General features: G+C 41.4%; 1 protein-coding gene across 1 annotated transcript in view; it reads right to left on the bottom strand.

Annotated features, from left to right (window-relative positions):
• The window catches only part of KAZN (kazrin, periplakin interacting protein), a 1,067,116-nt gene that overhangs the window by 774,470 nt on the left and 277,023 nt on the right, over window positions 1-15,623 (bottom strand). Inside the window, exon 2 of the mRNA XM_057499760.1 lies at window positions 6,531-6,688. Within this exon, the coding sequence (XP_057355743.1) occupies window positions 6,531-6,688 (158 nt within the window). The remainder of the gene's footprint in view (window positions 1-6,530; window positions 6,689-15,623) is intronic.

Raw genomic sequence — 15,623 nt, 5'->3', positions numbered from 1 at the left:
TCTGAGGGTTGCCACCTTCAAGTAGGAAATCAATTACACTTGCTTTGTGATAGGCGGGGTGGAATAATATGACAGGGGCTATTTTATTAAAGCTTAATACCCAATTTTCAAAATAAAGATAATAATACCAAGCTCCTGTATGTCTCAGGGATGAGAGGAAAAAGATGAGAAAATGCTGGCAGAAATGCTGTGTAAACAGTAAAGTGATCTGCAAATATCAGCTAGGCCCTCCTTGAGCTTCCATAGCCTCCACACAGGGCTTCATCAGTATTTATACTATCACAGGGCACTCCACGTCTGGTCATCTGCCCCCCATATCCTGAGTCCCTCGAGGGCAGGGCCGATATTCTGTCCCTCTTGTCCCTAGAGCTTAGAGCAGTGCCAAGCTCTGTGCTGGGAATGCATTTGGAATGCAATATCGAATGCAAGCAGATTTATTATCACCTCCATCTGCCCAGCAGGCATTCTCCCTTCATGTGCTAACAACACCCTCCATTGCATGTGGTCTTGGTGGGACCATCCATCAGCGTCCACGCCCTCCTATGGCCAAGCGGGAGGAGGGCCCATTGACCTAAGACAGGTCTCATTCTTTCAAGAATTTAAATCTTGAACAAAATGACACAATGAGAGAAATGGTTGGAGCTACTTTATCCCAGCCACGACACCCTCAACAACTACTCTTTAATTCTTGAGACCTAAATTTCCATAGCTGCCCTCTTTCCCTCCTTTCACGAGATATGGTTCTTCGGCTTTTCCTAAGGACAACCCTATTCACTTCCATTAAATGTTTCTCCTGTTATGTTAACCAGAGCTGGTCTCTTCTACTGACAAGCAAAGAGCCCTGAGTCCTCACCCCTAACCTCCCCTCTTCCTTCTGTGATTTTGTTACTATTTCAGATCCCCCTTGCCACCGTGATATGGACCATCAATCATTAGGCCAGCAGAAATTCTCTTCCATCATTTCAAACACATATCACTAAAATAACCCCTTAGTATCTAAACATATAACATAAAGACTCTGTTGTGTGAAAACAAATTCTCAAAATGTCCCCCAGCACTATATACACAGATTCACAGAAGCTGGATGAGTATGACAGAGACTATTCCATTCCAGTAGCACTCATGCTAAGCGATGCTCCTTTCCTTCAGAAACAACACAATGAACAGGAGTCCACTTTTTTTCTGAGTCTCATTTCTGACTCTACCTGGGTCTTGCATGGTGAACACTGAAAGCAACTTACAGTATTTCAGAATCTTCTTTAAAATTCTGCCTTTCAGATTTTACAAAGGTGGCGGAGGTCTCAGAAGAAGCTACGTTTCTCTATTAACTTTAAAAATACATAGACATAAGCTTAACAGACGAGCAGCATTACAATTTCATGTCTCACCGTCCATTTCTTCTGAGCAGGGAAGGGGAGCTCAGGAGCTCTGTAACTGATGGGTTTGCATCTAAGCCTCGCAATGCCTGCAGGTTAAATTTTATTTAAAAAAACAAAAAAAAACCTTTCAAAGATCAAGATCACCAGAGCAGAATGGGAACTGGGCTTGCACAAGTTATATAAGAAACTGCAAGCTTCAGAGTGGCTGGTTTTATAGTTTTGCATTGAAGAATGGAAAATAAACACTGCCTTTTCAAACACACAGGGACAGGATAGGTAATGGAGCACCCAGATTACTGGAGGGGATAAGCGGAGACACCTTTGAATAATCAGCTTAACATTGTAGCTTTTTTAGTTAGGTGAACTGACTTCAGCTTCTGTTTAAGTATTTTTTTTTTCTCCTTTGACCTTTAGGAGGTGGAAATATGATGGTATGAGTCGACTTAAAATATCCCAGGGTAATTTTCTTAGGATGAAAATTTTGCCTCTAATTTCAGAGTTTCTTCTCTGCTTGCTACAGCGCAGGGAGTCCTAGCCCTTCCTCCGGCACAGTGTCACATTTCAAAAGATGATAAGAAAAACTAACCTTGCAGTGCCACTCATAGCCACAGACGGCATCTCTGACCCTGAGAAGTCCAGCCTCCTCCTGGTGCCTCAGTTTGTGTGACATGAGGGCAAGATACTGGCTAAGGCTGTCAACAGGGTTGCCCTTGTGGCATGACCTTGAAGCCTTGAATCCTTGAAGCCAGAAAGCCCCAGATAAGTACACTATTGATAATCACAGGGTCCCTATTCTGAGCACAGTGTTGACTTCAGAAAGTGCATGGAGGGATGGAAAGCCCTAGTAAAGGAGAGATCATCTTGAAGTGTACGTCTATAATGAGTGTGCATCAACTACCTGATTCCCCAGGGCCCCTTCCCAACACCAGTTGACAGACAGAGCTCCCTATCCATTTACCAGGGGCCCAAGTCACGGCTTCTGCTGGTACAGTCTCTGCTCCCACCTGTACTTCCCCAGTTGAGGCCAGTTGGAAAAGTGAAAGAGTCCAGGCAACTCAAACTGACTATCTATTCATGTTTGATTAGCCTGATTTTTGTCAGAAATTAAGCAGAAAGGATAACCAACCAGGAGTTTTCTAGAGCATTCTAGAAAAGAAAATGAGAAAACAAAGCCACCAAAATCACACTGAGCCTGTGGTCCTGGCGGGGCCCCAACTGCCTCCTGAATGGCAGCCTTGCCTCCTGCCAATCACGCACTTCTTACGCTGCCCCTCTCTTGTTTGGCAAGAATACAAGTCTTTGGCAAACATGCATTCAAGGTCCCTGGACACAAATAACAGAAAGACAGACAGATGAGAAAAAAAAAGGAGAAGGGAAAGGAGGGAAGGGAGAAAAGGGGCAGAATCTCATTCCACATCTAACTAAGATTTATTTTGCCAATAGAAGGGAGAGGAGGTAGGGGAGAAGGGCGGGGAGTAAAAGCCAGAGAAGGAAGGGATGCTGGGAGGAGAGGCGGGGAAATCTGGGGGTGGGGGGGAGGGGAGAAGGAAGGAGGGAAGGGAAGAGGATGGAAGAGCAGGGTGACAGGATAGCCCAGAAAACGATGCAGGTTCCACTTAATTTTCACTTAACATTTGACCTTGGGGAGGTCACAAAGACAAACTTGCTTAGAGATGACGGTTGTGCAGTTTAATTTTGTTTTTAAAGGCTTGCTTACTTCATTCCTAGCGATGGACCTATAGGAAGGGTCACCAGTGACTCGGCCTTGCTGAAGATGAGGACCCCCTTCGAGTCCCTGCAAGCCCCCTTGCAGGGAGAGAAGCCTCACAGACTGGCAGGCCTGGGTAGCAGGACCAGGCGCTTCCTAGGCCACTCCACAAGGCACAGACGGAGCCCCCCACGGGGCGTGGAAGGCCTCTGCCTTTTAAATATCCAGCCCTGGAGAGGAAGACTTTACTGCCAACAAAGCGATCTTCTTGTTTTCCTAAGCATTCGTTCACTCCTTAATAAATAATGATATTAGGTCTTTGGGGGGCAGAAGGGAAGAACTGCCAATAGGAGATTTAATTTGCTATAATCAACCCCTCTTAGGATGCAGAGTCACACGGTACAAGTAGAAGAATTAATCTCTACCAGGAAGAATTGCCTCTTTGGTGTTATGAATCTAATCACTTACGAGGCTGAGTCGGCAGTTTGGGTTTAGACAGAGCCCTCAGGAATAAAAGCCACAAGATCAGCCTTCACATGCAGTCTGAATGGTACACTTCATTGAATTGGGGGGACTGTGGACTACAGAGGGAGTGGAATGCAAATAGAGGCGCTTTGCCTCTTGTAGATACCCCATAATGTTCAGACAGACATTTAGGGAATGAATAAATAATGACAGGCCTCTGGGCTGCCCATGTGAGATGTTCCTCCTTGATACTATTCTCTAGAATTGACTGTCAGACCTGCCAATCATCCCCAGCACGCCCATCATACTTGGGAGATGTGTCTGCTCTGTGTGTACTGCTTTACAATCCTCAGAGGTGGGATTTCCTAGCCCAGCAATGCTTTTTGCCTTTGACATTCTCCTAAGCAGGATTTATTGCTTCTAAGACAGATGTGGCTTGAATCGATTATGCCTTTTAAGCAGTCACTCTTGAAGCAGCCTCAGGTTCTCTGGAATACTTTTTGCCTGACTTCATTCAACTTGCGAGCTGATGTCAGAGTATTTCATCATAATCTAATACTATTAAGAGTCCTTTGGGTATGGAACTGAGCAGCTATTAGCCCAACCGAGTTAAGGGATACGGTTACTACCTTGAGGTGCTAGCATCCTGCAATGCACAAGCCTGTCACACACGTCTATGAATACCACCAAATGCAGTCGAACGGAAGGAGGTGCACAAAAGTTTTTTTATGTTCTGGCGACCTTCCTTTACTGATGAACTCAGAATATGAAATAAGTACATTCTTTTGACTTTGGAACTGAGGTAGGAAGCAATGTCAAAAATGGAATAGAAAAATAACTGAATTTCCAGGAATGCTCAATATGGATTCTCATTAAAAGTCCTCTATGTCTAGAGGTCCACTTCAAAACTGCAAACCACGTATCACCCCTGGCCAGCCCCAGAATATCAGGGCTCCTTAGCATTTTATAGGTTTGGCAACACTAATCTTATAGAGATGCTCTGAACCTAGGGTATTAGGTGACATGATTCTAACCAACTTCAGCCACAGGCCTTGAGTCATAACCACAAGTAATGTTTCAAAATGTTAGTGGTTTTGGAAGAAAAGAAATGAGGGGTGGTATTTTTAGGCTAAACTCAGCACAATTCACCTGATTCTGTATTTGTCTGAAAGACAAGAGAGAGGAATCTTGGAGTAAGAGGAGGCACAATAAATAATAATGCCAAAGACGACAGCACTTTTACTATTTGACTTTCTATGATTTTTTTCCTCAGGAAGAAGACCCAACCCACCTTCCTTTCCGAGCGTGTGACTTAGGGGAACAGCCACCATATTCTGCTCCATTTTATGTAGCTATTTAAGTGAGAAAATTCTAGCAGGCATTGATTTGGAGTCAAGAGAGAATGAGATAATAAAATGTTCCTACACAGTAACCACATTATATGGGATATTTTAGTCCCATTGGATTAGGACAGGGAAAATTTGCAGGCAAAATGACTGCAGAGTAAAGTTGTTCAATGAATTCAGCATTTAGGAGAGAAAATATTTTCTTAAGCAATGTGAAACATTTTGGAATCCAGGCACTTAGCAAGTTCATATGTGAAGGACAGGGAAAAGATGAGTGGTTTTCATTCGTTTAGATTTTACCAACTGGAGTTTCCATATTGTCTTTGAGGATTCATTTAGGTAGCTCCCTTGTATGGGGTATTAGCTATAGGATTGGCTCCAGGCAGTGAGGAAAGTTAATCCTTAAGAACAGTTTGCCCTCTTGCATTTGGTAAATTGTTCTAAACTTCCCTTTTTTTCTAAGTTTCAAAATTGGCGGTTATAGTTTCAGAATCTGTCCTTTCTCTACCAGACAGGCTTGGGGGAGAAAGGAGAAGCTGAATGGACAGCTCATAATAAAGGAGAGAAGGGAGAACGCTGAATGAAAATGAAAAGCTTTGCATAATTTGGGCCATCTCCAGTTGGGGCTCAAAACTCCCATGGGGCAGCTTCAAACACTGGCAGGTGAGAATTGCACAAAAGCTTTGCCAGTTAAAGTCTTATTGGTACAAGATCCAGGCTTTAGGACTGATTTAAAAAACAAAACGTAAAGCACCGCCACAGTAGAAACAAAAGCAAAGAAACCACAGTTCAAAATCTGATACAGAGCGGAATACAGGAAACTACTAAACCATTCTGACCTCACCACCGTTGAGCAGAAAACAAGCTCAATAAGAAAGCTCCCGGCAAATGAATACAAAATCAGCAAACCCAGAGAACACTTCCTACAACATTTCTAGATGCGGGAGAAGTAGACATGACGGTAAAATATAGTTTAGCTTGCCTTCACAGACACAGACAACTATCAGTTCTCCTAAGACACCTGGTGTTTGCCTATCAACATATCTGGAGGGACCCACCAACAAAGACAGAAGGAGTAGATAAATGACTTTTAAATATTTCAATATAACAGTGCACAAAAAGAAAGCTTGAAGAATAACATCTCGACAATAGCTTGCAATGAGCTAAATACCTTCTGTAATTAATTCATTGCTAGCATTAAAGCACACACACAGGATGATTCGCTTAGTGGTGGTGCATCAAATATACCAAAAATGTATCAGTGACTCAGTAAAGCTCTTTGGGATGAGTATTGCTCCACTCCACAGCCTCTGCCCACACTGCCTGCCTAGTTTATATGTAAATGAATTTTTATTTTCCAAGACTAATGAGAGATCTGTTAAATTCTCAGAGACAACACATACATTATTTTCAGCCCTATTACTTTGACTTAAAACCAAGCTATTTTAACACTAAACCTCAAATAATACCTAATCAGAAATCCAATATTCAATATGTCAGAATGTCTGTTAAGTGGCTGTTTATCACAAAGGCAGTTTTCAGTAAGTGTGGTAGTTGAACGTTTTTGCACAGCTTATACCAAGAAGAAAACAAGAAGGATACCACCAACTATATATAAACTGATCTCTGTACCTGAGCATCCATTAAGAGGTGCCTCATCAACAGCATAGAACTCTTCAAAGTCTCCTTCTCAGCGGGCAGAAAGGGGTCTTTGTCCTCCTCCAGTGCCTTAGACTTGGTGACAATAAAATGGGATATCTGGTCATTTAGGGTGTGCAATGATTGCACAGCTGCAAAAAAAAAAGAGAAAGAAGGCAAGTGGAATCACAACAGGTAACTTTCAAAGAGAAGTTGCCTAGTAATTTTAAAGGGAGAAGTGAGGGTGTGCACCTGAGGTGTGACCCAGGCAGGTACCAGGAACCTGACGCATCCGTGAATCTCTTCAACACATGTTTCAGAGCTAACAAATATTTACTGAACTCTCTCCAGATTCCAAGCCTTTATCAAGTGCTCAGGGATATGATTCTGAGGAAAACCAGGCAGGATACCTACCCTCCTGGAACATCCAGTCTTGTTGGGTTAACTGAAAAGAGACAAGTTAGCAAATACTTGTATGAAAATAACTTTGTGGTGTCTATAATACAGAGATTAACAGGGCACCAGGGGACATTTATGGTAGCAGAGTTGGTGATTTTAGTCTAAGTAGATGGCCTCTATAACGTTGTACCAAGGGCCAGTGGCCATTTTTCAAAGCAATGCCGCATACGTGCAGGATTATTTCTCTAATATCCATATAGAATTTGTCATCTGACATGTTAAGGGGTTTTAAGATTTCACTTATTTATTACGTTCATTGCTCCTTCTCTACTTTCTCTACCATGTACTTAGTAAGAGCAGAAACTTTTTAAAAAAATCACTTTGTTCATGGTTATATTCTCAACAACCAGGACAGTGCCTAGCAATTAGAAGGTGCTCAATAAACATTGTGGGGTTGATTTCCTTGAATTAAATTTTCTTTCTTTATAGAATTTCTTTCATTTTCAGGTAAATCTTTCCTTTCAAACCAAGAATAAGTGAGTCTTAGACATTCTCAGGAAAGCTACTTCATTAATCATAATTCTGAGAGTGAAGGTAATTATTAAAAACTAGTATAAAACAGAATGACTCTGGGGACTTCTACTTCTGACTGTGAGGGAGCAAGACAAGTCAGATTACCCTCTTGCTGTAAAGAACAAGAAAACTGTACAGTATCTTCGAAACAAGTATTTTTAGACATTGAGCAACAGATAGTGCAGGACTGTGATCATTTAGAAAATGGGAAAAAAAACAAAACAACCTAATGGGGTCCTGTTATAACCAGGAATTCTGCAAAAAGGGAATGTCCAGACATCATCAATCCTGTGTATAGGTAGGATCCCTACATAACCTTGCAGGAAAAGATTCCAGAACAGTTACCGTTTGGGGAGCTGTAAGCCAACTAGTTCTAAGATGTCTCATGGGGCCACAGATTGTTTCCGTGCTCACCAGCCTGAGTGGTGGGGCTTTGTTGGAATTTAGGAGCCATTCAGTAGGGACTCCAAAAGGGTCAGGCTTTAGCAATGAAGCTAAATGAGACCTAGAATAAAGACTATCCAAAAAAGTTTAAAAGTAAGCCTCGAAAGAATCAAACTAGCCTGCAAGTACCTGCCAGAAAAGTATTGAGCATTTTTGGTACAAATATAACAAAATCCAGCACCCAAAAATTGCAAAATTTATAGTGCTCAGTATTCAATAAAAAATTACCAGACATGTAAAGAAGTACTTAAATGTGACTCACAGCCTGCAGAAAAATCAGTTATGTACAAATAGACCCAGAAATAACAAGTGATAGTATGAGCAAACTTAGCTATTCAGACAGCTGGTATGGATATGTTTTGCATGTTCAAGGTGGTGACAGAAAACAAGCTTATAATGAGAAAAAAAAACAGAATATTTAAATCAGAACCAAATGGAGCTTCTAAGGATGAAAAATGCAGTATCTGAAATTAAATTTTTACTGGATGAGATTAATGGCAAATTAAACAATGCAGAAGAAAAAAACCAGTGAACTTGAAATTAGAATGAGAAGAGTCTGTTTGACAATATTCAGCTGTTGGACACATGCACTGGAGTCTGGACAGTGGGGCAGCAGCAGGAGCAGAAACAATATTTGAAGAAATAACAGACAAAAATTTTTCCCAAATTTGGCGAAATGATAAACCTAAAAATCCAAGAATCTCAATAAACCCCAAGCAGGAAAAACACAAAGAAAACTTCACCGAGGCATATTACAATCAATTTGCTAAACAAACAAACACACAATGAGAAAATCCTAAAATCAGAGGAAAAAGGGGCATATTGCATTCAGAAGAACAAAGGTAAGAATGATGTCACACTTGTCATCAGAATCTGTGCAAACCAGAAGATCATCTGGTTTGAAAGGAATGAAGTAAAAAAAGACATGTGTTAGCTGAGAATTCTATAGCCAACAGCATCTTTCAAAAATTAAGCTGAAATAATTGCTTTTTTAGATAAACAGAAGCTGAGGGAACCCATCACCAGTAGACTTTCATTAAAAGAAACCTGAAAGGAATTTCTTGAGGCAGAAGGAAGTTGATGTTAGACAGAAAGTTCTATTTACAAAAATGAAAAACAAAAAGCTTGAATGGAGCAATATGTGAGTAACATAAACACATTTTCTTTCTAATCATTCATTTAAAAGATAATAGATGGTTTAAAGCAAAAATAATCCTGTATTGCAGGGTTGATAACACATAGGAAAGTGAAATATATAAGCCAGCACAAAGAATGAGAGGGCGTAAATAGAAACATATTGTTATAGGGCTCATATATTATACATATAATGGGATATTATTAGCAGGTGGACTGTGTTAAGTTAAATATGCATATTATAGATCCTAGAGTAAGCACTACAAGTAAGAAATAAATAAACGACGGTTTTGAACCGTGGAGAATCCAAATTTGCAGAACTGAGCACAGAGTTGCAACTATAAGCCTTAGAGTAGAAGAATACAGGATATAACATCAGAGCAGTTTCTCACTGCACAGAAGACTCTAAAATCCTTTCCTGGACTCAGGAGAGAGCTTGGCTAAAACAGAGGAAGATGAACAAGAAAGCACTGGGGCCTGATTGCTGCTTACCCGGAATCCTCATTCTCCAAAGGAGATGGTTAGACACGCCTGTCTAGGTCTAAGGGATCTGAGCAGAAGTGATTTAACGTCATATATCCTGTCCTCGGCAGGACAGCGGGGTCATCTGTCAGTGTGCATGCCAATATGAGGCAGCCATATTATGGTAGAAATGCTAGCCACCTGACATTTTAAGGTCAAGATCTGAGATAGCACTACTGCCCTACCACCCTCATCCCCCCATCTCTGGTCTCCCATTTCATTACAGGGGCTGAAGACAGCTCCATTGAGTCCCCAAGTGTTCAGAGAAGATTCAAGGACCAGATGCACATCCTCAAGATACGACAGGACATGAGCCTCCCAAGAACCCAAAGAGAAGGGAAAGAGAAAGGGGGAGCAATTTGAATGTATTTGATCTTTACTCAGAAGGAGCTGAGTTTTCAACCAGAAGTAACTGAGTTACCATCAGAGGAAATGTGGGCTCCAGGTCTAAGCTGAGTTCTACAATAGAGAGTTTGAAACAACAACAAATGACTTTTTGGAGTGGAGACTAACTACACATATTTAACTCTCTCTATATCTTCTCTGTATGGCTTGAAAACAGGAAGGTTGGGGCATACTGAGCTATCAGGAGAACAACAGGGCAGGCACCCAAACAAGCTACCCAGGGTCTAGAACCAATCTCAGAGGGATTCATGCCACATTTTCCACTGCCAGCCTGCTTTCCTTCACTACTTCCCAAAAAATGGACATAATATTCTCAAAAAACAAACCTTTCTCCCTCGGACATTCTGAGGATCTGACAGTTCCCAAGTCCTCTGCTTACCATCACACAGACACTGCTATTAACAAAAGTCCCATGCCACTTCTTGGAAGGGAGGAATGATCGCCCATGCTTTTCACTCTAACTAGGCTAGTGAATTTTGGGTTCTCTAAATGCACCTATTATAGCTCTCTCTATTCTTGTTCCAGAAAATTGAGGCTTAGTAACTAAAACATGCTCTAAATTCCACTTTGGGCTAAATTCAAAAGACAATTTGAAAGAGTTAAGCACTCCCTCCCTTGCTCAAAGAATAGACATTTCCATCAGAGAACTTACCATATTGTGTTATAATTGCTAAAGAATCCATCTGTGGTAGATTTAATTATTGGTTCCAAAACTGCTCCTCTCTGAGCCTCCTCCTCCAGAGCTCTCCTAGTGACCTCTTCCTGGGTGAAGAAATACACTCCCTGCCTTAGGTGAGGTCAGGCTTTGTCACGTGATCTGCTTTAGCCAATTAAATGTGAACAGACATGAGCTATGCTGTGGTCAAGCAGAAGCTTTGAGAGCCATCTCATGGTTGCACTATTATTCTTTCCCCTTTGCCATGAGAATAGCCTGGATCCCAGAATTTAGAAGAACTCTACGTTAAAAACAAATTTTGCTACTGTAAATTTGCTACTGCACAAATTATTATGGAGGGTGGGAGTGATATTTGTTACTGTAGCATAACCTTGTGAATACTGACTATTGCACAGTCTCTTGACTAGATGGTGATTCCCTTGAAGGCAATAATGGAATCGTGTTCACCATTAACATTGGTATTTAGTAAAGAAGAGCCATTTGGAAAATGCTTGTTAAATGAGTAAAGGCAGTTTGGCTTGATAGTACAGATTCTAAAGCCAGTTTAGGTCATCCTGCCTGTCCCTCTAACTAGCTGTAGTGACAATAATGATAAGAATTACAGTTAGGAGGCGGAGCCAACATGGCGGCATGAGTAGGACAGTGGGAATCTCCTCCCAAAAACATATATACTTTTGAAAATACAACAAACACAACTAGCCCTAAAAGAGAGACCAGAAGATGCAGCACAGTGGCCAGACTGCAGCTACACCAGCGAGAACCCAGCGACTGGTGAAAGGGGTAAGATACAAGCCCCGGCCCGGCGGGACCCGAGCGCCCCTCCCCCCAGCTCCCGGCGGGAGAAGAATAAGCAGAGCGGGAGGGAGACGGAGCCCAGGACTGCTGAACACCCAGCCCCAGCCATCCGGGCCAGAGCGCAGACACAGTACATGCCCAGGGGGCCCTGGATACTGGGGGAACAGGGAGTAAGACCTCTGAGCGGGTGCCGAAGCTGATGCCCCTGTGACAAAGAAAAGCGGGGGCTTTTTGAAAGTCTTAAAGGGACAGGGACTTAACAGCTTGACGGAAACAACACAGGTCACAGTACAGCAACTGGAAATTACAGGGAAAACCGGGCGCACTAACCCCCTGGGCAACAGCTCTGAGACCCCTCACGGAGGCAAACAGTCAAGCAGCCCCCCCATCCATTACCCCACCGGGCGCTGCGAAAGCAGAGAAGCAGCCTGAGACAAATTCCGCCCACAGAAAGGGAAATTTCTCCCTTCCGGCCAGGCAAGACACAAAGACCCACTCTACACGCAATTACCCAACACAAGCCACTAGGGGTCGCAGTTGTCCCAGTAAAGAAAGGCCAGTAGCAAGTGAAAATTTTGGCCCTCCCAGCTGACAGTCAATAGCACCTGTCAACATGAAAAGGCAAAAAAATATGATCCAGACAAGACTAACCTAGACAGCTTCAGCATCTGCTACATCTTCCCCTGAGAAGGAATCTGGGGAGATAGATTTAGCCTTTAGTCTTCCTGAAAAAGAATTCAAAACAAAAGTCATAACCATGCTGATGGACTTGCAGAGAAATATGCAAGAACTAAGGAAGGAGAATTCAGAAATAAAACAAGCTCTGGAAGGACTTCAAAACAGAATGGACGAGATGCAAGAGACCATTAATGGACTAGAAAACAGAGAACAGGAACGCAGAGAAGCTGATGCAGAGAGAGATAAAAGGATCTCCAGGAATGAAAGAATTTTAAGAGAGCTGAGTGATCAATCGAAAAGGAATAATATAAGAATCATAGGTATTCCAGAAGAAGTAGAGAGAGAAAAGGGGATAGAAAATGTCTTTGAAGAAATAATTGCTGAAAATTTCCCCAAACTAGGGGAAGAAATGGCCTCTCAGACCACAGAGGTACACAGAACTCCCATGACAAGGGATCCAAGGAGGGCAACACCAAGACACATAATAATTAAAATGGCAAAGATCAAAGACAAGGACAAAGTATTACAAGCAGCCAGAGAGAAAAAAAAGGTTACCTGCAAAGGAAACCCATTAGGCTATCATCAGACTTCTCAACAGAAACCCTACAGGCCAGAAGAGAATGGCATGATATACTTAATGCAATGAAACAGAAGGGCCTCGAACCAAGACTACTGTATCCAGCACGAATATCATTTAAATATGAAGGAGGGATTAAACAATTCCCAGACAAGCAAAAGTTAAGGGAATTTGCCTCCCACAAACCACCTCTACAGGGCATCCTACAGGGACTGCTCTAGATGGGAGCACTCCTAAAAAGAGCACACAACAAAACACCCAACATATGAAGAAGGGAGGAGGAGGAATAAGAAGGGAGAGAAATAAAGAATCATCAGACTGTGTTTATAATAGCTCAACAAGCGAGTTAAGTTAGACAGTAAGACAGTAAAGAAGCTAACCCTAAACCTTTGGTAACCACAAACTTAAAGCCTGCAATGGCAATAAATTCATACCTTTCAATAATCACCCTAAATGTAAATGGACTGAATGCACCAATCAAAAGACACAGAGTAATAGAATGGATAAAAAAGCAAGATCCATCCATATGCTGCTTACAAGAGACTCACCTCAAACCCAAAGATGCGCACAGACTTAAAGTCAAGGGATGGAAAAAGATATTTCAAGCAAACAACAGAGAGAAGAAAGCAGGTGTTGCAATTCTGGTATCAGACAAAACAGACTTCAAAATAAAGAAAGTAACAAAAGACAAAGAAGGACATTACATAATGATAAAGGGCTCAGTCCATCAAGAGGATATAACCATTATAAATATATATGCACCCAATACAGGAGCACCAACATACCTGAAACAAATATTAATAGAACTAAAGGAGGAAATAGAATGCAATGCATTCATTCTAGGAGACTTCAACACACCACTCACTCCAAAGGACAGATCCACCAGACAGAAAATAAGTAAGGACACAGAGGCACTGAACAACACATTAGAACAGATGGACCTAATAGACATCTACAGAACTCTACATCCAAAAGCAACAGGATACACGTTCTTCTCAAGTGCACATGGAACATTCTCCAGAATAGACCACATACTAGGCCACAAAAAGAGCCTCAGTAAATTCCAAAAGATTGAAATCCTACCAACCAACTTTTCAGACCACAAAGGCATTAAACTAGAAATAAACTGTTCAAAGAAAGCAAAAAGGCTCACAAACACATGGAGGCTAAACAACACGCTCCTAAATAATCAATGGATCAATGACCAAATCAAAATGGAGATCCAGCAATATATGGAAACAAATGACAACAACAACACTAAGCCCCAACTTCTGTGGGACACAGCAAAAGCAGTCTTAAGAGGAAGGTATATAGCAATCCAAGCATATTTAAAAAAGGAAGAGCAATCCCAAATGAACGGTCTAATGTCACAACTATCGAAATTGGAAAAAGAAGAACAAATGAGGCCTAAGGTCAGCAGAAGGAGGGACATAATAAAGATCAGAGAAGAAATAAATAAAATTGAGAAGAATAAAACAATAGCAAAAATCAATGAAACCAGGAGCTTGTTCTTCGAGAAAATAAACAAAATAGATAAGCCTCTAGCCAGACTTATTAAGAGGAAAAGAGAGTCAACACAAATCAACAGTATCAGAAATGAGAAAGGAAAAATCATGACGGATCCCGCAGAAATACAAAGAATTATTAGAGACTACTATGAAAACCTATATGCTAACAAGCTGGGAAACCTAGGAGAAATGGACAACTTCCTAGAAAAATACAACCTTCCAAGACTGACCCAAAAAGAAACAGAAAATCTAAACAGACCAATTACCAGCAACGAAATTGAAGCGGTAATCAAAAAACTACCAAAGAACAAAACCCCCGGGCCAGATGGATTTACCTCGGAATTTTATCAGACATACAGGGAAGACATAATACCCATTCTCCTTAAAGTTTTCCAAGAAATAGAAGAGGAGGGGATACTCCCAAACTCATTCTATGAAGCTAACATCACCCTAATACCAAAACCAGGCAAAGACACCACCAAAAAAGAAAACTACAGACCAATATCCCTGATGAACGTAGACGCAAAAATACTCAACAAAATTTTAGCAAACCGAATTCAAAAATACATCAAAACCATCGTACACCATGACCAAGAGGGATTCATCCCAGGGATGCAAGGATGGCACAACATTCGAAAGTCCATCAATATCATCCACCACATCAACAAAAAGAAAGACAAAAACCACATGATCATCTTCATAGATGCTGAAAAAGCATTTGACAAAGTTCAACATCCATTCATGATAAAAACTCTCAGCAAAATGGGAATAGAGGGCAAGTACCTCAACATAATAAAGGCCATCTATGAAAAACCCACAGCCAACATTATATTGAATAGCGAGAAGCTGAAAGCATTTCCGCTGAGATCGGGAACTAGACAGGGATGCCCACTCTCCCCACTGTTATTTAACATAGTACTGGAGGTCCTAGCCACGGCAATCAGACAAAACAAAAAAATACAAGGAATCCAGATTGGCAAAGAAGAAGTCAAACTGTCACTATTTGCAGATGACATGATACTGTACATAAAAAACCCTAAAGACTCCACCCCAGAATTACTAGAACTGATATCGGAATACAGCAAAGTTGCAGGATACAAAATCAACACACAGAAATCTGTGGCTTTCCTATATACCAACAATGAACCAACAGAAAGAGAAATCAGGAAAACAACTCCATTCACAATTGCATCAAAAAAAATAAAATACCTAGGAATAAACCTAACCAAAGAAGTGAAAGACATATTCTGAAAACTGCAAGTCACTCTTAAAAGAAATTAAAGGGGACACTAACAGATGGAAACACATCCCATGCTCATGGCTAGGAAGAATTAATATCGTCAAAATGGCCATCCTGCCCAAAGCAATATACAGAT

This window comes from Manis pentadactyla, chromosome 4 (genome assembly GCF_030020395.1).
Source record: "Manis pentadactyla isolate mManPen7 chromosome 4, mManPen7.hap1, whole genome shotgun sequence".
In the NCBI taxonomy this organism is placed as follows: Eukaryota; Metazoa; Chordata; class Mammalia; order Pholidota; family Manidae; genus Manis; species Manis pentadactyla.
This window is presented reverse-complemented; position numbering and strand designations above follow the sequence as displayed.